Here is a 24,009-nt window from a genome sequence, read left to right as displayed (position 1 = left end):
TGAGGTATTTTTTACATGTGCATTTCGTGTTCAAATGTTATCGTAAATCGTGTTTATTGTTTTCAGTCGCAGTTACATGTTGCGTGTTTCGTTTAATTTAGTTACGGGTTTTTTCTGTGTTCGGTATCAAGAGTTCGTTATGTTGGTTAAGTCATGCAGAGAATTTAGCACAACATGGAGAATTTGTTACACTGGAAGACTCTCACAAGCATGGTAGGTCTTGAGAAGAAGAATTGTGGAATAATATAGGACATTTGGATCTTTGGGCGAGTATTCGTTACGAATATCAGTATTGCGTTTTAGATAATACTAAGTAGAGAAAAAATCTGGATCGAGAACTTGAACATGGAATATAATAACGACGAATCGACAAAGTGAACTAGAAACTGTAATAAGAGAAATGAAGAGGTATAACACGCATTGGGAAGGAGAACTTGAACATGAAAACTATAAAGTAACATTCAAAGAGGAGAGAAAAAACAAATTGTGTTGGGTTAATATATTTGATTGAGAACATAACGAAAGTTAAACTGTTGGATGAAGTGTAATAGCAATGAAGATGCTGATCGTCCCTGTGGATATTTTGATCATTCAAGGTTACATGCAAAAATGTAATACAGAGGAAGAGAAAAAAATGAAACGCATGAGCAAATACCGGAAATCTGAAGAAAGTGGTAAGGGTCGGGTAAAGATTATAATGATACGAGACTAATGGGTAGCAGGGAAAGGTAAATAGAATAATGTAATTGAAGAATATGGATTTGGGAAATGAAGCAACAGGAGTGAAAAGCCAGAAGCCTTCTGTGATTGCTCTGATCTCTGGATTACAAAGACTTGTTTTAACAACCACTATCGAAGACTACATGCATGGATACCTCCTGTAACAGTTCTGTATTCGTGTTACATTTTACTAAAACCAGTAACAGATTCATAAACAGTTTCAAAATGACGATAAACGTCCCTTGAGCAGAGGCTGGTACAGCTCATAACTTTCTGGCGGCAGACGTTTAACAAAGCAGAAGCATATTAAAAAAACAACCTCGTAAGTGGAAAAAAACTCATAAGTGGTTAAATTTAACACTGAAGGATTTAAGACCTGCTCTCAAGCTGTTGAAGAGGAACATTATTAAAAATAAAATTCTGAAAACTTTAGAAGAAAAGGCTGGAGTAGAAAAGGAGGGAAAGGAATGAACGTAGAAAATGGAAGAATGAACATGCTATAGAAGTGGCAAGTAATATTGTAGAAAACTGAATAATGAGCTAGGAAGATTAAATGATAAAGCTAGATAGGAAGAAGACGATAATTCAGTGTGATGAAGTTGAGAAGCTGTAAATGTAAAGTAAATTAGAAGCAGTGTAGACAACAGGTCGGTATTTAACAAACAAAGATGCAAGGAAAGTCAGCAAACAGCGTGCATAGAAGAGATCAAACAAGTGTGAAAGGAGTATGTTTGACACACAAGCGGATCACACACGACTAAGATTAGATTAAGAATTGGAGTATGACAGAATGGACTGTGGACCGATATGAGATGTCAAGTGAAGAGAAACATTAAGGATCCTAGAAATAGGAAAGCAGTGACTGTGATAAAATAACATCTAAACCCCAAAGACCATGAGTAATACAGTAATATCCAGACGAAACTTATTAAACCACTACAGGACACTTAATTTCAAATATGACAAATTACGAAGACCATGTCTCTTGTTCAGAAGATTAGATAAAAATAGAGGAAACCATGGGAGAGAATCAGTTTGGATTCAGAAAAGGTATGTTTCAGGCTGATAGAACTCAGAATGCTAGAAGCTAACATGAATACGTACAATTGTTTTGTTGACTGGTAAAAGGCGTTGAATAGAATAGAATGGAATGGAATGGAGCATACCTCTGAAGACCTTAAAGGATATTGGTGTAGACTAGAAGGTGACAAGACTGATAAATGGACTACACAAGACAGAAAGTCTAATGACTGGCGATGAGGAAACAAGTGAGTGTTAGGCAATGTTGTTTCTTGTCACCGGCGATTCTCATTATTTATGCTAAGAAACTAAAAGACAAAATAGTAGAAAATCCAGACGGCATAATAGGAGGTCGAGAGAGGATAAAGACAATTAAGTATGCAGATGACTAAGTTGTGTTGGGTAAGTCTGAAAAAGAACAAATTATGACGAAGATAATCGTAAAAGTGGGAAAAGAGTGTGAAATGAGGGTAAATACAGAAAAAACAAAAATTGATAAAAATCAACAAACAGGAAAATTTCATCAAAATATCATTGGAAGGGAAGACCTTGTAAGAAGTAATGTCTTTTAGGTACTTAGGAATTTTGATGACAGAAAATTGAAGTTAATGAAGAAAAAAAATAGAATATTTGTTAATAAAAGACTTTTAACGAGTTAAAAGATTAGTTGATAGCAAAAAGAATTCCCATAGAATTAAGAAAGAGTTTCCCTGAGTGCTTCGCAGAGAACGTATTATAGGATAGTTTCGAAATGTGGTCACGGAGAAAAATTTTGAAATTGAAGTAGACTGACAGAATGACGAATGAAGAAGTACTTCCAAGGGTGTTAATAACTTATTTCAGGGGGTGTTGTATTTGTCTCTAAGACATTAACTAATTGTTAATAGCACGGAAAACAATGACAGGAAGCTTTACCAAACTTAGTTCAGCTAGTCTGTCTTCTTCTATAATAATTAAGAGTATTTAACTATGTCATTAGTGCCATTATATTTTAGATACTGTCTACAATATATTTCCAAGATAGCTGTAAAAAGCTACGCACATCGTGGAGTATGTTGTTGAAAGGTTATGGTAGTAAACATGCAAACATAAAGTGCAAATAAAGCAGCAGTCAGTTAACTCTTGCTTTGAACATTAATTTTATTTATCTCTATCGATGTGCGTGAAATGGTATACTAAGGTTGTACATAAAACTACAATATTAAATGGAAGTATCTAAACTAATTACATCTGTGCCACAAACGTAGTACGCTGGCAGTCACGCACTGAAGGCAATAATTACCGGAAAACTATCACGATGATCCACTTCATTCAAATTTCAGACCGCATAGTACTGACTTTTTCCCCTTAACGGTATGTTTATTCCTGGGGATAAATATTTTTTGTTTTAAAAATGCCTTGCCGTCAAGTTTATTATTCTTGCTGTTCTCTTCATGAAATACTATCCTCCTGACGGTAGGTAGGTTATAATCGTATATCTGAGACACTATTTATTTTCTATCAAGTCTGAAAAAAAAAATCATTACTTTCCCAAAATATGCAACTCCTCCTTTTTCCTATTCCTGACCCGTTCTGTGCGGGGTCAAATATGTTAATTTGGATTTTGCAATGTTTTTGGTAGAGGGTTGCTGGATGTCCTTCCATTCGCCACCCCTTACGCACCAGAGATGTAATTTGTGTACCCCATCTGTGTGCGTCTTGTGTTAACCTACGTGAAAATGTTAGAGCGCTTGTGAAGTGTTTGCGAAACGTGTAACTGAGGCGGGACATGGGTATAAGCCCGGTCTAAAACGTAGTTGGATGTGGAAAAGTGCCTAAAAGCAATACATAGGCTGGCCGGCACACTGGCCCGAGTCGTTAATCAGCCCTGTGGCTCACATCTGGAGCCGGCACGCCTCCCCGTAACCAGGAAGCGGAGTGCTAACGCGTGCGGCTATCTATGTGTTATCTCAAAAACAAAACAACTGTAGTGCCTGTTGACTGAGTGGCAACTGTCATGTATATCCTTTCTTCCAAAAGTTGAATGAAGTAAACCTGAAGGCTTAATTCGTTGTATTCGAGCTGTTCAGACAGTACCCCCGACAATTCCAAAACAGTATCTCATCACTTTCGAAATACTAAGCTGATGTCGCCGTAAAGGATTGCTTGTCAGGAGCTAGCTAGACGACGACTGTACTGAACTGGTGCGGATTTCATATTATTAGTTTTGCTCCCTATAAAGCTGGAGCAACCGTCATATTACCAGATTCATTACAGCGTATCATATCGAGTAGTACATGTTACCTCGGTTTACATTTTTTTAACATACACAGGCCGATATTTTGTGTTATTTTTCCTTACACTTTTCAGAGTTCAAACTAAAGACACTAGTTCGACATTTTCCCCTTAAGAGAGATGTTACTCCAAAAAATATTACCTAGATCGTTACCAAAGCTTTGCAAAATTGGTTTATGTGTCTACCAGCTAAGGCCAATGAATGTCAACAGTTAAGACGGCGTGTGTACCGAGGCGAGAAAGGAAAAAGTTCAATGACTAATCTTCTGGCAAATGCAGTAATGTTTGTGTATTCTCCAATATTCGATATGCGTATAAACAGCAGCACGCTCCATCCAGGAGGTCAGTTACTTTCTGCCAGTACGTTGGCGTTCATAACAGACGTGCATTCAGTGACAAGTTTTGTTCTTCATTGACGACCCTGCTTTCGAATCTGAACGTGAGCATGATTACGACGTCTCAGTATCGATTTGCATTCCATTTCTCTTCTAGCTGAGCTTGGTCAAGAATAGAGGATGGAACAGGCCACAGTCATGCTAAATTAGTCACATTGTTCTAAACAGCAATTGTAATGTGCTTGAGAATCTCTTCGTTCGTAATTAATTTTCATGCTTTTACTTGAAAGAAGATGTACTGCAACGATAAATCGGTATACAACATTTCAGAAAAAATGCTTGATATGAAAAGTGGGGGTCAGGTAAAAATTTGACGGTCATGCAACATTTATCGCAAAAGTGACGTGGAAATGCTTGGTTTCGACTCATCTGCATTGCAGTTTTCACCAAGTTCGCAAGTTCGATATCCATATTGTACACTTCGCTGCTTGTAAGCAAGTATGCTAGTTTTATTTTACTGTGTTTCATGTTTTCGACAGAAGAATACGCTGATTTAGTGTGGGCTTAAGTATGAAGCAGGTTGATGGGAACATAAAATGAAAACGTCCCATTAAATGATGAAATTTCCGAGGTATCTTGTGAAACCAAACGTATCATGTGGTTATAATTAAACTTTCCCTATTTAACACGTTACAACACGAAAACTAACTACCGTACGAGTACCAAACTGGATTGCATAACTGTCAATGACATGGGGAAGAGAAATAATGCAGAATCGGTACAAATGAAACACTACGCTGCTACGGTACGTCATACCATTACATACCGGTACCATTACTGGTCACGAAAGGGGCTCAATATGGCGTCCATCTGTGTCCAGATGAGTCTGAAAGCGCAGGATTGCATTATGCACATCGCAGAACGAAGCATGTCCGTAGGTATCCTGACTAGCTCTCTTGATATGCTGCGCTTCTTATCAGCACATGGGTGAATGTTCCATGTGTGAATATTGCCCTGGAGGAGGGTCATGTTAAGTACACGCACGTATCAAAGAATGGGGGTGGAGGTGAAAAAGACGTGCGTGAAAACCAGACTTTATTCATCCATTGTTTGAGAATGAGAGCACTTACTGACTTTTAAGGAAGTTTACACAATTTCAAACCTTTACAAATCTTTTTTGCTCTGACAACCCCCACAAAATGATGAAAGAAAAAAAAGTTTTAGCGTACTACGTTTTCGCTCTTCATGCGGAAAACTGCCACATTAGGCATGAAGTTTTAATTGATTACTTCTATACTACCAACTGTATCCACGCCACATTTTGCAGACAATATTCACATATACCACTGAATGTAGCTGCAAAATTATATTATTGTACAACACGTAGTTCAGGAGATATGACATCGTAAACACTGAGATGCCTGGAAAACTGCAGCATCATGTTTAAATTTATTACTGCTTTTTTACTAAATCTATTCGTAACGCACTTCTCAGACAATATTCACACATAAAAGTGAATGTAGCTGCAAACATATATTACGATATGACACATATTTCAAAAGATAAGCCGTCTTAAAGTTTGAGCTGCGTGAAAACGAAACTGCGGGGCGAAATTCCTTACAGATACAGGTGAAATATGTGTACAAATATTTGTGCGTGAGCTAAATATCTGTGAAAGATACGTGACATGTGCGTACTCTGCCAAATCTATGGGTAGAAGGGTCCATGTACGCTCCTGGATCAATTTTCATCCAGACTCTGTACACATATTACTTACTATTTGTAAAGAAACACTGGTGTGGTAAGAACCATCAGCCTGCTATTGGGGTGGATGTGATAACTTGCTGATGGTGAGAGAACGTGGGTACGAGGAGTGGACAGAAAGAGGGTTAGGAGGAGATGGATACAGTTGAGGGGAGGAGGTGAACCGAGACAGACAGGGGCAGAGGAAATGTAGAGAGGAAGGGAAGAGCATGAGATGGACGGATAGAGAGGAGGAGGAGATGGACAGAGAGTGGGGAATGAGGAGATTGACAAAGAGAAGGGAAGGAGAAGGTGGTCAGAGGGAGGAGAGAAGAGGAGCTTGACTTAGAGGAGGGGGTGAGGAGGTGAAATTAGAGGGGTAATGAGGAGATGTACTTAGAGGGGGATGGAAATGTCGGACAGAGAGAGGAGGACGAGGAGGAAGAAAAGGAGGAGGAGGAGGAGGAGCAAATGGACAGAAAGAGGGGTAGGAGTAGATGGACATGGAGTAGGGTAGAAGGAGATAGAGAAATATTGGTTAGGGGGAGGGGGGACTAGGTGATGGGGAGAAGGGGAAGGAGGAGATGGATTAACAGAAGAATGGAGTAAATGCACCTAGGCAACGCTGGATGCTCAGCTAGTACTTATATATATAAAAAAAGGAAACTGGGGAGCAAGTTCTGCATTATTCAGTTATAATCAGTAATATAATTTGGAACACGCAACAGGCATTAAGATAGGTACTGGTACTCAAGTTTGTAAGTAAACGTATATTAGATTATGGTTTAATGGAAGCATTTTATGAAGATAAAGGTTATGAGATGAAGGTTATACGTTTATCAACTTGCGCACCGTTGTTGCCTTGGAATGGCGGCCAGCGCTATCACTGTTTCGCCCTCACTAACCACCGTCGGCACGTCTTCCTAGTTTTAAAGCAGTCAGTGTTTACTTTGTATACCAGCCGTACCACGTACGAAGTAGTGCCGTAACAAAACCCTACCTTGAGAAATAGGAAATATTCTGTGCGTAATAACTTTTTATTAAGATAACTTAAATTTACCCATGTTGAAAAATATACGATTAATATAGGTTGTAAATTGTCTTTTGTGACTATTATGAAGGCCTTATGTAGACCATTAGCCGTTCGCTTTATTTCAGAGCATCTTCAGTGGTCAGATTTTTTAATTCCTACCAATCACTGACCACTGATAATGCTTCGAAATAGAGCGAAACGCGTTTGGTCTAAATAAGACTATGTTACAGTCGCAAAAGTCGTATATAACCTTAATTACTTTTATAACAGCAACTGCTGTAAAACGAGGACTAAAAGCAAAAAAGACAACCAAAAATATTTTCAATGATTTTAGCACTTTTTAAAATTCAGGCCGTAGATTTCATAATATTCAATATATTTTTGTAAAATTTGATATTTTTAACAGATGAACATTAATTATGTTTTCCCAATAGCTGCGATTTCCCAGATTTCACTATCAATAAAAAGGCGTTTTAGCAGGCAAGGAGACCATAATATGCGCTGAGAGTACGTTATCAAAAAATGGTTCAAATGGCTCTGAGCACTATGGGACTCAACTGCTGAGGTCATTAGTCCCCTAGAACTTAGAACTAGTTAAACCTAACTAACCTAAGGACATCACAAACATCCATGCCTGAGGCAGGATTCGAACCTGCGACCGTAGCGGTCTTGCGGTTCCAGACTGCAGCGCCTTTAACCGCACGGCCACTCCGGCCGGCAGTACGTTATCCGTGTGATTTGCCAACACTATTTTTTTTCTCGAACTGTAATTTTAAAGCTTGGAAAAATAAAAGAGACTTAATCGTTCTGTTAGGATACAATTGTCCAAGATGATCACTCAGTCTATGAGGCTTCATAGCTTCATTTGAAAATGTCTTTTCATAAATGAGGCACAAGAATAATTATCTATTTGCAGGCAAGGGAAGGAATTCATATTTAAAGAACTCATTTGAATATTGGCGGCAATTATTTTTCTCAGCTATTCAGAGAAAACTGGTTATGCCACTGATTATACACGACATATTTTCACTGTGCTGAACGAAATACAATCACTTCATACAAAGACATACAAGCAGCTTCACCAGTCTCCATATTGACGCTCCGTTGCTGCTGGCCCATGCTGACTCTGTTCCTACATTTCTCTTGAAGCTTTTTGTATTCATGCCCACGTGTTGACTCTTAGACGTTTATTACACTTGCCGATATCAATGCAGCTTTTGGAAGTTAAAATATTCTTGCAAAACAAAATTGTATTTTATGTCATTTTGGTATTTATACTTTTGATAAGTTGTTCTGATCTCATTTTTGAAGTGACTGACAATCTAAAAAAGCCCCCGTGTCGTTGTAGTGCCCCAACACGCCTCTTTTGCTTCTATCGCCCCTCGAGGAGTGAAAACGCCTCCAACTGGACGACAACTTCCAAATTGACAACCAATACTCTAACGTAAGGCACCTCAACATATGGATGATACTGCAAGAACTGTTGAATTTATAGACAGTCGGAATATTTAAAACACTACGGCGACATTCTGCGGGGATAATTTCGAGGCACTAAGATTCGCAGGAGATGGTGCAAGCATTTTACTCGCTATATCGTGTTATTCGTGTAAACATGCTTAAGACTGAAGAGAGACTAAAAGATGTATGAAGGCATAAAGCAGCACTTATTCCCATTGCCAATTTACAGATTAAATTTGAAAGGAGCCAAAAAGGTAAGTACGAAACTGTTGGGGCACGCGTCTATTCCGTGGTTTCTGAAGTACAGATTACACGGAAATGATAATTTGAAACGCAGCACCTACCCGTGTACCCGGAGATAGAAATTTTCTAGCACTGTTTCGTTCCGTTTCGCGATACATCGATCAGTAAATTTTCATTTGAAGAGAAAAGCGAAAAGAAGTCAACATAAAATATTATTGCACAGTATAACTTTGGCTGATGTAGTGAATAGTGTTCATTGGTGTTTAGAGTATCGTTCACCTTTCTCTCTGAATAATTTAGTCTTTTATTTCAGTGCGGAAATGAGCGTGGCCGGAGGGAGGTGGACTGGAATAAATCCCTTCAACAACGGGGTCATTAGTGAAGCGTCAGTTCAGCACTGTCGAGTTTATTTTAAACTCATGCGAAGACCCTTACTTCATACACAATTCAGGTAAACTCCATTTTCTTAAATAAACTACTGCTAAATAGTGTATTCTAATTTACTTGTGAATGAAGGTGTCTGTTACCTTTTATTACTTAAAATTTGTTGGTGTTACCGATTATCCTGAACGTATGCAGTACGTTTTGCTTTAGCAGCGTTTTATAATAATAAGTGTCTATAATTATATCGACAAAAAGACAGAAAAGTGGAAGCACAATTTGTGCAATGACGTTAGATATTCTGCTTTGCACTATACAGCATATCTGTATATCTACAATGGAAAGTATAGTATAATGACAACTTTATCAGTACTTTCGGCAATATTGCTTATCAAACACAACTTTAACTCGGTTTTGAAGAAAACAGCGTTACTCCATTATAGCTTATTGTGAAAGTGCTATTCTGTGCCTTGTGACTCCATTATAGCTTATTGTGAAAGTGGTATTCTGTGACTTGTGACTCCATTATAGCTTATTGTGAAAGTGCTATTCTGTGACTCTCTGCCTTCACATAGTTTTGTGTCACGCATCTGAAAAAAATTAGAAGTACTGTCCAAAATAAGTCTAGGCAAAGGGTTGGAAGATACACTTAAAAGTGGTCTTGTTTGTTAGACTACTGTAGATGGAATATAAAGTAACCACTAAATTCGAAACAGACTAGCCTGATATTACTCTTTGGAAATTCAAGAACCTAATGCTCTCTTACTGGATGTTATTCTTGTTGAAATGCGGCTGAGGAAGTCTGGAGCCGGATGGTGATAATCATACCTCCTTTCTAATTAATTTTACTACCAAGTAAAGTGCCAGACAGCCTCTATGCGGACGGAATGGTTCCTCGGATCCGGCTGCTGTTGCTCCGCAGACTGCCAGCCTACCACGCAGCCGCTGCTCTTGCTGACCACTTACCTCCTGTGCGACAGGAACTTGCCGGTGGCGTGTCCGGAGCCGTCGCAGCCGGGGATGGGGCACCTGCGGCAACACACAAGCAGTCGCTTTGTAGCTAGCACAATGGCAGGCGCGCGCCTTTGTCCCTGTCGCCGGCCGCGCAACTCTTACATACGCACAGAACAGAACAGAGAGGAGAGAGGCTCAGTGCGATTGTCCAGCCGTGCGGCCGGCCGCAGATACAATGAACTTGAGGCCGCGCTGACGCAGGGACAACGGGCGCTGCGGGCGGTCGGCTGACAAGCGGGTCCAGCCTGATAAAGAGGCAGCGCCCCTCTCGGCCGCGCCCGCATCTACACGCATCTCGAGGAAATTGGCATCTCGCGCGTGCATGACGCCGTCCTTCCGACCCCTGCGATAGCAGCTCCAGGGGGAGCGAAAAGAAAGCAGCAGCACACTACCTGCCATGCAACGAAAACTGACACTGAAAAACCAAAGAAGAGATTTTTTCCCTTTTTTGTATTTCGTTTCCATTGCCTGAAACAGTTTCTCCTCACCCAAAGTCGGACTGGTAATGGCCAGAAAGAACTACAGCTGCCATTAGGGGTAGAGACTCACTCATGCACAGCTTCCACGTTAGAGCTGCGATAACTGTAACTCCTATGTAACTAAAAATAAGCATACCTGTCCAATGCAGGTAATTGATATCTGATTTATATTCCATGTGGCATCCTAAAAACAGACGTTTTCAATTGTTTCATGAAGGGGTCGTCTCCAGTAGGCTCTGACCTCTGTTAAAACTGGACACACAGCGGCACTCGATTAATACAAGGATCACTTGACATATCACTTACATGACCTCTCTCTCTCTCTCTCTCTCTCTCTCTCTCTCTCTCTCTCTCTCACACACACACACACACACACACACACACACACACACACACACACACACACATAGTCAAACAAACTAGTAAACAACAACGGCACTGAAAAAAACCGTCGTGTCTTCTTATTGTTACGTCACAATCTCTTGTCGCCCACCAGAGAGCTGTAAGGTTCTAGACAAAAAAAGAAAAGGTTTTGAACTACACTGATACAGCAGAAATCGATAAATCTGTTTCGACACTGATTCAGCCGAGTTAGCAACTCCTTCCACATTATATTGTAGTATGATATTCCTTAACATCCATCTCATCGCAGTATCGAGATCGGAAAGCTGGAGAGCTTTCGTGGAAATTTGGAAGGTAGAACACGAGCTACTGGTGAAACTAAATATATCAGGGTGGGTCGTGAGTCGTGCTTGGATAACTCAATCGGCAGAGAACTAGTCCGCGAAAGGCAAAGGTCCAAGTTTTGAATCCCGGCCCTGCACACACTTGCAGCAAGTCTTAGATTAGCGCACACTCCACTGTAGAGTGAAAGTTCATCCTAGAAAGTAACAGATTCGTTAAACTGCATCGTATTAATTATGAGAGTATTATGCAGGTTCTTGCAAATACATAATTAGAAACACGAACATTAATTTGGTAATAGAGCGATACCACACGAGAACTCTTTAAATAGTCCCAATATAGCCGATTAACCGAACACATTTTCATGAGTCGACGATTTTATGTCACCTACTGACTTTGCATTTACGGGAAATTACGCCTTATGAGGATCACATCGCAAGTAAGATTAATCTGGCATTCCCTTACAAAGTTATTAGCATGATAAAAATCGTCTGTAAGTTTTCGGTTAATCACAGAAGTCAATAACTGTGTCCATTAGAAATTTATTTGTTTTCTGCAGTCGACTATATGGATTATTTCTCAATAACAATAAATAAATTCTTGAAGTGAAACATAAAACACACACACTCACACACGCTACCTGAGTAAAAAAATCAAACATCCAAAAAGGGAGACGGAAACGAAATGAACCCTCACAGGTTGAGAGGAGATGTGTTGTTATAGCCCTGATTTGAAAATCGAGTCAAATTCACAAAGAACATTACAGCATGAGCCGACTTTCCTCACTGACGTTGCATCCCCTATGGCCTGGATGAATGCACTGATTCGTTTGGTAAAGGTGTCATAAAACCGTTGGCGTCGTCTCCTGAGACGCACTAGCTCGCTGCCGGCCTCTGTGGCCGAGCGGTTCTAGGCGCTTCAGACGGGAACCGCGCTGCTGCTGCGGTCGCAGGTTCGAATCCTGCCTCGGGCATGGATGTGTGTGATGTTCTTAGGTTAGTTAGGTTTAAGTAGTTCTAAGTTCTAGGGGACTGATGACCTCAGAAGTTAAGTCCCATAGTGCTCAGAGCCATTTTCACTAGCTCGCTCACGACTGTTGTAACTCGTTCTTAATATCCTGGGTACTGGCATTGAGACAGTGTTTATGTCCGAGCTGGTCCCACACATCTTACTTCGGGGTCAGATCTGTGGATCTTTCTGGCCATGGAGGTACCTCCATAAGATGTAGACAGTTCATGGACACATATGCCATGTGTGGACGGGCGTTGTCCTGTTGAAAAATAGCACAACGATGCTGTCGCATGAGAGGTAACACATGAAGATACAGTGTACCCGTGGCGTGCCGTTGTGTCGTCAGAGTTGCCTCTAACAGTACGAGACGTGATTTGAAGTCATACCCGATGACTTCCCAACACCATGACGCCCTGAAGAACACCGCTATGCTTCTGCAGCTCGGCGCCATACCCGCCGACGATGGTCATATAGGGCAGTGCAGAACGGCTAATCATCGCTAAACACAGTGCGATGGCATTCATCAACAGTTCATGTTTTCTGGCCATGGCACGGCTCCAAATGCAGCCGTTTGAGTTTTGGTGATACCTGCAGCCAACAGATGGGACGATAATTCTCTAGTCTTCTCTGACCAATGGCGCAGGATTATACAGAATGTTGCAGGGCGTGCATTATTATTCTCGGATGTCGAGCGCTAATGTGAAGTGGTAATGATATTTGTGGTGTATAACATGGCGATCCCCCCTTGTGGTGATCAGACGTGTTCTGCTGCAACTTTGACGACGACATGCCCACGCAGTCCTCCATCGTGACAGTGTCACATCTGTATGCCTCATAAATGTTGGTATTACGTGAACCGACCAGCTGGCCGAATGGAGACCACGACGAGGCCCTTTTAAGTTCTGCTAAGTGTTGCTAATACGGCCTCACACGAGTACACGGCATTTCCAGGTCCTTCACAAAAAAATGGTTCAAATGGCTGTGAGCACTATGGGACTTAACATCTGAGATCATCAGTCCCCTAGAACTTAGAACTACTTAAACCTCACTAACCTAAGGACATCACACACATCCATGCCCGAGGCAGGATTCGAAGCTGCGACCGTAGCGGTCGCGCGGTGCCAGACTGTAGCGCCTAGAACCGCTCGGCCACCGCGGCCGGCACCTTCATTGGGTTCGATGTATTTGCAAAGAGGTTGAAGTGTCAGTGAGGTGTCATCAGTGTCAAAAATTGAAATTGTCAATAATGTCGTCCTGTAGTCCATCGCACTGTGAACAGTCGATTTCGGCTGCGAAATGTGTGGGAATCAATGCCTCAGGTGAAGGGGTGGTTTCACTGACGACCTTTATGCCACCCCCTGAGGCTTTTACGTGTCTATCATGAGCGGCTGTGTGTGTAAATGGTTTCCTCGGCCACTCATATGAAAACCGCATGGTTACAACGCTGGGGGTCGTGGTTGTGGCCTACATCGCGGAGGTGTCAAAAGGAGGGGTGAGATGTGTGTGCGTCGATCTTCCCACTGTGTGACATATCCACGGTGGCATTGGGCAGAATTCTGGCAAAATTTGGTGCCAGTGTGACATCATTAACCCATTTTACACCATACATGAACCTCTGAGCTCTGGCCTTTTTTTCACGTGTGTAGACTCCTTGCTGTCTGAAGCGTCGACGAGCCCGAGGATTACGTCGCAGGGCACCACGCTTTTGCTCCATTACAGAGAAAGGTTGTAGGCAACTTTCAGCCAAATTTAGAACTTCTGGGTCACAATGGGAAACAATTAAGAGGTTTCGAAAGAGTGTTTCTTTAATTGTGTTGCGCAGTATAATTGGAAATTGAATGGACGGAGAAGTCTTGAAGATTATAAGGCAAACTTGGCTGTTTTTGTGATTCATGCGTTCGGCTATGCGAAGCATGTGTCAGTGTACCGTATTCGGCCTGTAAGATGCTGTAGCGGGTGAAAGAACTGCTCTGGTGCTCACCTGAGTGGTTCGGAGTCCTGACCGTCGCGCGGCTTGCTTTTGGGCTTGTTGGCGCGTGGGCAGCCCGACAGCGAACGGTGCGACGAGTAGTTACCGGTGGCATGACCTGAGCCGTCGCACCCCGGTGTCGGGCACTTCAGCTCTTGTGAGTGCGCCTGGATTTGTGACCGGTCGGCACGCGGACAACCGGACAGGCTGTGGCAGAAAGCAGAATTACATCGTAAGTGAGCAGCACAACAATAACAGCAAGCAGCCAATGTCGCGAATCTTTTATACAGCTCGTACTGTCAGCCTGGAACGGCCGCAGGATCATGTAGGTAGCTCAGGACATCAAACGTAGTATATCATTTTGCACACAATTACACCTTCTTTACTATGGTGCGCAAATCGTTATTAGCGCTTCTGGACACTGTAATCATTCATAGGCACTAAAATTTGGAATCGAAATGTGCCGGCTATATCGCCACTAACTGCTCTGTTTTCCAAGTTTACGGAATATATGTTTGATGATGACCATGTGTTCGATTTCTGAATAACATGCTGAACGTGCTTGACTAGTCGGAAGGAGTAGTTATGATCAGTAGTCCCCATTCCAGTTTTAGTTTTGTCTGCAGTGAATCTGTTTTGATATTTTCTTTCCGCTAATTCGTGTTTTAAGGGCAATCTTCGTTAACGGAGAAGACCTCTTTATAAATATTAATTTCATTATTTATTTATAAAATATTCATTTCAGTAATCATGTCGGAAACAAACACCTGCAAAATATATCTTGATTTGAGCAAAATAGATGATCGACTTGAGAAATAATTTATTCCAATAATAACCGCTGGTGAATTCTAGCTCTGTCCCTGTAAATGTGAGATGTACGTGGCCGTACTCCACGGTTCCTACCGCACCTTTTCCGCAGGAGCGGAAACTAAGCTTCACAACATTCTGATCTCAGATTTCACTCCATAAATTAAGTTGAAATAGATACGTCTCCACTGCAATAATGAAAATAATGAGGCTAAATAATTTTTCGCAGGTATTCAAAGTCGTATGACAGCAAACATGGTTGTAAATCATTCAGAATAGTAAGGTAGGGTGAGATAGCGATTGTTATCGGATAGTTTTAATTGTCAGGTCTTAATCGTCATCTAGCATAGAACTACACCTACATTTTGAAATCAAATTAGGAAATATGATTAACAACTACATTGACGTAAGAGTCTCAAAGCTGAAGTTCCTGTGCTTATGGGTATTGGACGTTGAAGAAGGAAGGAGCTGCAGTTCCTTTTGACATACTTTCGTAGTGTCTTCATATCAGTGGAAATACTGTAACTCCAACGATCTTTCCCTGCGGCATTCATGCCTCAAGGACATATAGAGCGTACGTTTCCAGAAGAATCAACCAATATATTGCTTCTTACTACGTACATCTCGTCAAAAGACCATGAAGGTAAAATTAGAGAGATTCGAACCAGCAATCGTTCTTCCCGCGAACCATACGCGGATGGAACAGGAAAAGGAGGGAAGTGGCAGCTGTATGTAAAGTACTTTCTTCCACACATCATTAGGTGGCTCGCGGAGACTGTCGTAGTGTAGATATAGTGAAGAAGTAGCTTGCGATCAACTAACAGATTTCGGCCGACGTCACTACAATGGTACGTGAGTGTCATATAAAACTGCCAGTTACTTGCACAATTTGGGCTTCATAGTCACAGACACTTGAAACTTCTTTACATTGTAATTTGGTCTTGGAAGAAACAGAAAGCTTGCTAGAAGGGAGAAACGATCGGCAGTGAGACAAGAATAAACTAATGGTTGCTAGTTCCAAGCTTCACTATAGCACTCTCTGCTAGAAATATCTTGCTATTGTTTCTGCATCCTAACGTACCTTCTTAGTCTCTGTCCCTAACATTGCAATGTTACAATCTCTGATGTCGCTAGCGGAAAAAAACTGTATTTAGGATTAGCAATGTTATATCTTTCACGAATAATCAAAGTTTATACCGTCTATGATTTTCCATATCAAAAAACGTGTACTACTGTGCTACTATACATCGAAGGAATTCTGCTGTTCCACACGTTATCTTTCCAAGCTTCAAATGGCTCTGAGCACTATGGGACTCAACTGCTGTGGTCATAAGTCCCCTAGAACTTAGAACTACTTAAACCTAACTAACCTAAGGACAGCACACAACACCCAGCCATCACGAGGCAGAGAAAATCCCTGACCCCGCCGGGAATCGAACCCGGGAACCCGGGCGTGGGAAGCGAGAACGCTACCGCACGACCACGAGATGCGGGCTTCCAAGCTTCAAGTCCAGGAGTTGGTTTCCAACAAGACGACGCTAGCCTACTGATGGCCCTGAGATTCCATTTGTGCGTATGCTGTACTCACGTACTTCAAGTAGAGTCCCCACCCGTAATACAGGGAATACTTGATAATGGGCAGGAATAGACAGGACACCGTATTCATGATTTGGAATATGAACTGCACCTGCACTCCGCGATTGTTCGACAGCAACATGTAATTTCAGCACTAAGCGATTCAACCCTTTATGAACAGTACAATATTTGGGGATGTGTGGGCTGTTATTTATTACAACTCTGATGTCACTGATAAACAGCAGGTCGTGTTGCTTTAACACTCAGTGTCGTAATTGGTTTTCTGGCAGGGATGTGTACTGCACCAAGACTGCGCTTTCAGTTACCAAGACGTCAATTCAATGAATGACGGCGCCGTATATGTGATATAGTGCAATATGAAAAGGAAACATTTTTATTATTGCGAACGTCTTTAGCGGATTTCAGTCGATTTATAAAATTTATAAGTTATTACAGAAATTTCTGTTCAAGGAGAATGTCAACGAGTGAATGACTGAGTTCTAGTGGATATACAAATTTTGTACATTTACGGCTTACAGATTTTAAATTTCAGGAGTCTTTTAAAGAGGTTGTTCAAAAGGTAGTAAAACTCTTAATATGACCCTAGTTGTCATAATCCATTAGGTTTTTATTGTAATTTATGAAAAGTCGTGACTTTCTATAGCGATTAAAAGCATATACGGGCAAAATGTAGTGACATCTGTGCATTCGAAATAAAGGATTGTATCGAACAACCAGCACCATTTTTTTATGTTGCTGTTTGCAGGAACTGCATCGAAGATACGCGGACATGGGCTGCAATGTTTTCACATATGAAATATTACACAACAGGCAGTTTATGAATTATGGGCAACAACTAGGAACAATACAAATTGCAAGCAACAGGGTGTTGAACAAGAATCACTGAAGCAAGTACGTCGAAAGATTTTTACTAATTTTTTGCCTAGATAGTTATCGCATGCATGCTTTGAATAGGCCCTTTTTATTAGCTCGCATAATGCCAAAACCAGAGTTCGATTACTGCTGTTCAGTGATAATCCGAGTTGAGTAGCAGGTATACCAGAGGGATTTAAGAGTAAATGTGGCGAGCACACGAAAATACGTTACCGCCATTCTTGAGCGTTTCGAAAGAAACATTTAACACATGTAAGCTTCGAGCATAGTTCTCATTGTACCTTTTTCTTTTAAAAGTTCTTACGATTCAGTATCAAGTCTTTTAATGCGTTACGTCTAATTCTTCTTAACAATTTTGCGATAAAGCCACGGACAAAGATTGGAAGTGTTGTTTCCAGGAAGAAACACATATTGGATCGTTTGTCTCTTTGTACAGATCACTGACGTAAGGAACTTCTTCGAAAAGTCTTCGGGAAGTATAAAAATAAATTAAAACTTTTCAGTTTTTTCGAAACGCTTTCAGAGGATCTTCCCCTTTCTATGCGTATTAGGAAGTACAGCTTGTAACGACATCTTATTGACCGTACTGGTTTTTCCGTTTTTCCGTTCTCTTGGTAAGAAACAGTGAATTATAAAAAGTCCCTTAGTAAGAAACAGTGAATTATAAAAAGTCGGTGAGTAATATTCTTTTGTTATTTGTACGAGTCTTTTTCCGTCTATTCTTGTCCATCGTGCTGTGCTTCTCCAATAAGCACATTTCTGGTTTCCTTGGTCTTCTTTCTTTCTCTTTCGTTATAGCATGTACCTCATTCCCATACACTAGCGTAGGAATAATCATTGTTTTGTAAAATTACACTTGGTCCCTGCTTTTCCTTTCTTTTTAAACCTTTAAATGTTGCCGTTAATGTAACTGAATCTTCGTATTATGTTTCCAGTGCACATTTGTTCTTGGAATTATATCCGTTGCTATTTCCGAATCTTATGCTCGCTTTTTATTATTGCCTCTCGCAGTTTTTTATAATAAACTTTATCGGATGCTCTCATATAGCCTGTAAACAGAAGATGAGTTTTTCTTTGATATGCAAGAATGTTTCTCAATTATTTGGTTAACGGTAAAATGTAATCTATACATGATCTCGTTTGCTTTTCTAGTATGCTTTCTTTTATTTTCTGGGTTTTAATTCCGAGTATATCGTATAAGCTGTGTTAAGCAAGGACATTTATGGTTTTCGAACTTTTCTCTTTTCCCTTGTTCTATGTAAGTTGGCAACAACAGATAGTCTCTACTCTTGTGGCACCTTTTCTTGAGTCCACGTTGTGTTAAATAAGATCCATATGTATGTCGTTATCTAGGCGAAGAATAGAACGTGTGGTAATGGCGTCTATTCATCTGCTCAAAATCAGTGAAGGATGGAGCAATTGACTGTCAGGAGGGGAGGTCGGAGGGCAAGGGGAAGGGAAATGTTGTAATGTTTCATATTTCAATTTTGGAGACTAGAAAGCTGTTGAGAATTTTGACATATACCTTAGATTATTTGTGGGCTGGCTTTAAACACACCACCAGATTTGAGGGTAAACAGATTATGTAGACTGAAGGAAACTTGAATAGCATGCTGTGAGAGCCATCTTAGGGTTTTTAGATTCAGACATGTATTTCGACAAATAAAAATTCTATTCATTCTGGCGCTTATTTATAACTGATTCAAAAATGTGGCTAACATAAGTAATTACACATCTAACTAGTGGATAGCTTTCCTCCTAGCTCTGATGCAGGATTTAACTAACGATAAAGCACCATCCTTCTATATGTTTGCATCAGGTGAATGTATGCCCTGCAAAAAGAAAAGTTGTTTCAAGTGTGGGTCTGAAACGTATTCCATCGTATGCAGTACAGTTTTTCACGACCATTGTAACGAAATGTGAGACGGTTTGGGCTTCAGCCATATAGCAAAACTTTTTGCTGGATATTTTGTAGCCTCCATATTGTTGGCTGTTAGTGTATTATAATTTCGCGCAGTAGTATGCGTTGAAATTACCATCGTGTGGAATGCTTCGGAATGAGTTATGTTTGAATGGAAACTGTGCACGTTTTAGACAAATATCTTACTAACTTGTGATACATGGTGAATTACTCTGTGACTGAAACAAATCTAAGGAGACCGCAGGCACTGTACACCTTGAGTAAAAAAACAGATGGATCGTTGGTGTAACGCTACTGCTACATTATTGTTCTGAACGTATGTTTATGATAGCGGTAAGAGAATGAAAAAAAAACGTCATTATGTTGTATAACCCTTTGTCGTACCACGATTCGTGGAAGTACTCATGGGAGTAACCATTGAAATCTGAGTGCAGAATGTTGTTATTTTGAAAAATCATTTATTTTTTCAAGCGTAGTTGAAAAGCTGCGGAGTAAATCATAAACAGAAAGGAGAATTCTATTCCGCATATGTTTGGGCCTTACTTTGCGATCCACTTTAGTTAACGTCGAGGAGCTGTAAATTATAAACAGCCGGGCGCTAACAGACGTACATGTGGAGTACAGCATGTTAGACTCCTTAACGATGGCATGACAACACGCTTCATTAACAAAAGACGCGCGCGCTAATCCTTCAGTGTTTCTTGTTCTTTCAGCCCTGACAATTTGCATAAAGCAAAATTTAAGCATGCCAAATGCTCATTCAATCAAGTATTTGTGAAACAATCATCTATAATTTACGGTTCTACTGTTTGCTCTTGAGTGAAAAGAGAAGGTGAAGATCGATCAGGTCCGCAACAATGTATGTAGAGCCATTACACAGAGCAATTTACTCTGCGGAAATCCGACAAGCGTTAAGACTTGATGCAAGTAAACTGTCAACTCCACAACAACAACCTACAGAGAAAACACCAATTTCATACACTTACAAAACATACCACGTGCAATCAGCTATTTTTAAAGAAAAACAATAAGGATTACGACAAGAACGAAAGAGCAAAATACGATGCTGCTAACTGAAAAACACAGACGATAAAAATAAAGTCGAACAGACAGTCACATCACACACACATATTGTGTCGGAGGCGCGGGTCGGGGCGGGCGGGGGCGCGCCGTGCAGTGTGCCCGGCGGCAGCTGCAGGGCGCAACGATTGCCAAGCAACACAACAGAACAGAGGGGGGGGGGGGGGGGGGGGGAGCGGGACCTGACCCAGAGCCAAGGCGTGGCGAGGCGCGGGCAGGGCTGGCGGCAGGCGCCCACTACTGAACACAGGTGTCAAGGGGGGTTCCAAAAAGATACTGCTAAAAACAAAGAAGGCACAATACGATCAAATACGGTCAAAAGTCGAAAAAAAAGGTGAACACATGGACCGACTAATGCTAGCCTGCCGCGGACCGGGAGCGGGCAGTGGGCGTGCGGGCCAGCCCGCGGCAGGCTACCACAATACCTGAAAGTCTGCGCTTGCCTTCTGTGGGTGGCGTAGTTGCCAGACACATGGCCCATGCCGTCGCAGCCCACCGTGGGACACTGGATCAGCTCCTTACCGTCCCTGCCTCTGTGCGCGGGCCGGGGGGCAGGGGGCACGGGGGGGCCTGCGCCGGAGCTCGGCCGCACGCGCCACCCGCTGCGCAGCAAAACACGCCCGTCATACCGCGCCTAACGCCTATTGACGCCTCCTGTGAACTTAAACATCTTTACACAAATCAGCGTGCCAGCATGCTCCACACATTTTGCGCTTCTTTCGCTATGCCCGCAACTGTCAAGTTTCTGTCATCTCCGTATAGTCCACAAGTAAATTGAAGAGTGAGCAGCGCTCGTATTAGAGGAAATTTCCTTTCCCGGAAGAACGCTACAAATGCTATACCTGTACGCTAATACTGTACTCTTCTTTTTTTAAAGCAGTGAGTTGATGTGTGTGTGCATTTCTTGTGTTTCTTATAGCAGTTAGTAGCGTAAGTACCGGGTGATCAAAAGTCAGTATAAATTTGAAAACTTAATAAACTACGGAATAATGTAGATAGAGAGGTAAAAACTGACACACATGCTTGGAATGACATGGGGTTTTATTAGAACAAAAAAAAAACAAAGTTCACAAAATGTCCAGCAAAACGCCAGTAACTGCTACCGTGACGGGTGAGAGGTACGCCGATATGTTACAGAATCGCATCATCCCCAGCCTGGCTGATAAACACCTGCTGGAACGTACGATTTTTATGCAGGATGGCGCTCCACTCCATATTGCTAGACGCATGAAAGATCTCTTGCGCGCGTCGTTTGGTGATGATCGTGTGCTCAGCCACCACTTTCGTCATGCTTGGCCTCCCAGGTCCCCAGACCTCAGTCCGTGCGATTATTGGCTTTGAGGTTACCTGAAGTCGCAAGTGTACCGTGATCGATCGACATCTCTAGTAATGCTGAAAGACAACATCCGACGCCAATGCCTCACCATAACTGCGGACATGCTTTATAGTGCTGTTCACAACATTATTCCTCGACTACAGCTATTGTTGAGGAATGATGGTGGACATATTGAGCATTTCCTGTAAAGAACGTCATCTTTGCTTTGTCTTACTTTGTTATGCTAATTATTGCTATTCTGATCAGATGAAGTGTCATCTGTCAGACATTTGAACTTTTGTATTTTTTAGGTTCTAATAAAACCCGATGTCATTCCAAGCATGTGTGTCAACTTGTACCTCTCTATCTACATTATTAAGTGATTTATTCAGTTTTCAAATTTATACTGACTTTTTCATCATCCGGTAGTTAATAAAAGTTTTCGCCGATAGAATATGTTCCGATCTTGTAACATCTTTGATGCTTACGCAATATAGGGCATTGTTTCGAAATTCGAAATAAAGCCCTCAGGATTTGTGAGTAACGATACCTCTACGCATTCCGTAACTAAATCTATATCTCGGTTACTATAAATCCTATTCTAACAACGGAACCTCCCCATCGCACCCCTGTCAGATTTACTTATAAGTTGACACAGTGGATAGGCCTTGAAAAACTGAACATAGATCAATCGAGAAAACAGGAAGAAGTTGTGTGGAACTACGAAAAAAATAAGCAAAATACACAAACTTAGTAGTCCATGCGTAAGATAGGCAACATTAAGGAGAGAGTGAGCTCAGGAGCGCCGTGGTCCCGTGGTTAGCGTGAGCAGCTGCGGAAGGAGAGGTCCTTGGTTCAACTCTTCCCTCGAGTGAAAAGTTTACATTCTTTATTTTCGCAAAGTTATGATCCGTCCGTTCGTTCATTGACGTCTCTGTTCACTGTAATTAAGTTTAGTGTCTGTGTTTTGCGACCGCACCGCAAAACCGTGCGATTAGTAGACGAAAGGACGTGCCTCTCCAATGGGAACTGAAAACATTTGATCGCAAGGTCATAGGTCAACCGATTCCTCCACAGGAAAACGCGTCTGATATATTCTATACGACGTTGGTGACGGCATGTGCGTCACATGACAGGAATATGTTGTCGACCCACCTAACTTGTACACTTGGCGAATGGGTAAAAAGATTCTTCTACCTTGCCCGATTTAGGTTTTCTTGTGGATGTGATAATCACTCCCAAAAAAGTGATGAAAACATAAGAGTTTGTCACATAAACTGCAACAAATGAATGCAACAGTTTCACAGTCGCACAGTTTTCCTTGTGCTCTGTCAAAACATATGTTTTTAACGTTTTCAAATTTTTCCGTGTGTAGACCGTCAAATCCTGCATATGTCCAATCAAATCTGAACATGTCCTGGAATTTTGGAGAGCGAAGTTGATTATGTGTCAGTGTCTGAACTTTGATAATTCTCTGAAAATAAAAAATTAAACCTCTCACTCGAGGGAAAACTTGAACCTAGGACCTCTGATTCCGCAGAGGCTCACGCTAACTATGGGACCACGGCGCTCCTAAGCTCACGTCCTCCTTGATGTTGCATATCTTGCGCATGGACTACTCAGTTTGTATTTTTCGCTTATTTTTTTTCATAGTTCCACACAACTTCTTCCTGTTTTCTCGATTGATCTGAGTTCAGTTTTTCAAGGCCTATCCACTGTGCCAACTTATAACTAAATCTGAGGGGGGTGCGATGGGGAGGTTCCCATGTAAGATACAAAGCTGATATGTCATGAAGTGGTGCAATCTCTCTTAAAACACGTATGCTGATCTCGAGTTACACACGAAAAACCTCTACAATGAATCCCGTCGTATATCTCTGAGAAAACCGACTTTTTTATTTTTTAAATTTTTTTTAAGCGATTGAAATTCTTTAGGAAGATTGGTGTACACATTGTTGGAATCCCTAACAAAATACATCCGTTTAGGAGGGCATAATTGAAGGTCATGCATTGGCACGGATAGGCATTGCGCTCTGTATGTGTAGTCGACTCA

General features: G+C 41.4%; 1 protein-coding gene across 1 annotated transcript in view; it reads right to left on the bottom strand.

Annotated features, from left to right (window-relative positions):
* The window catches only part of LOC126480242 (trithorax group protein osa-like), a gene marked incomplete at its 5' end in the record, with an annotated part of 286,292 nt that overhangs the window by 109,953 nt on the left and 152,330 nt on the right, over positions 1–24,009 (bottom strand). Inside the window, 2 exons of the mRNA XM_050103963.1 lie at positions 10,174–10,236; positions 14,377–14,571. Coding sequence (XP_049959920.1) covers positions 10,174–10,236; positions 14,377–14,571 — 258 coding nt within the window. The remainder of the gene's footprint in view (positions 1–10,173; positions 10,237–14,376; positions 14,572–24,009) is intronic.

This window comes from Schistocerca serialis, chromosome 1 (genome assembly GCF_023864345.2).
Source record: "Schistocerca serialis cubense isolate TAMUIC-IGC-003099 chromosome 1, iqSchSeri2.2, whole genome shotgun sequence".
In the NCBI taxonomy this organism is placed as follows: Eukaryota; Metazoa; Arthropoda; class Insecta; order Orthoptera; family Acrididae; genus Schistocerca; species Schistocerca serialis.
This window is presented reverse-complemented; position numbering and strand designations above follow the sequence as displayed.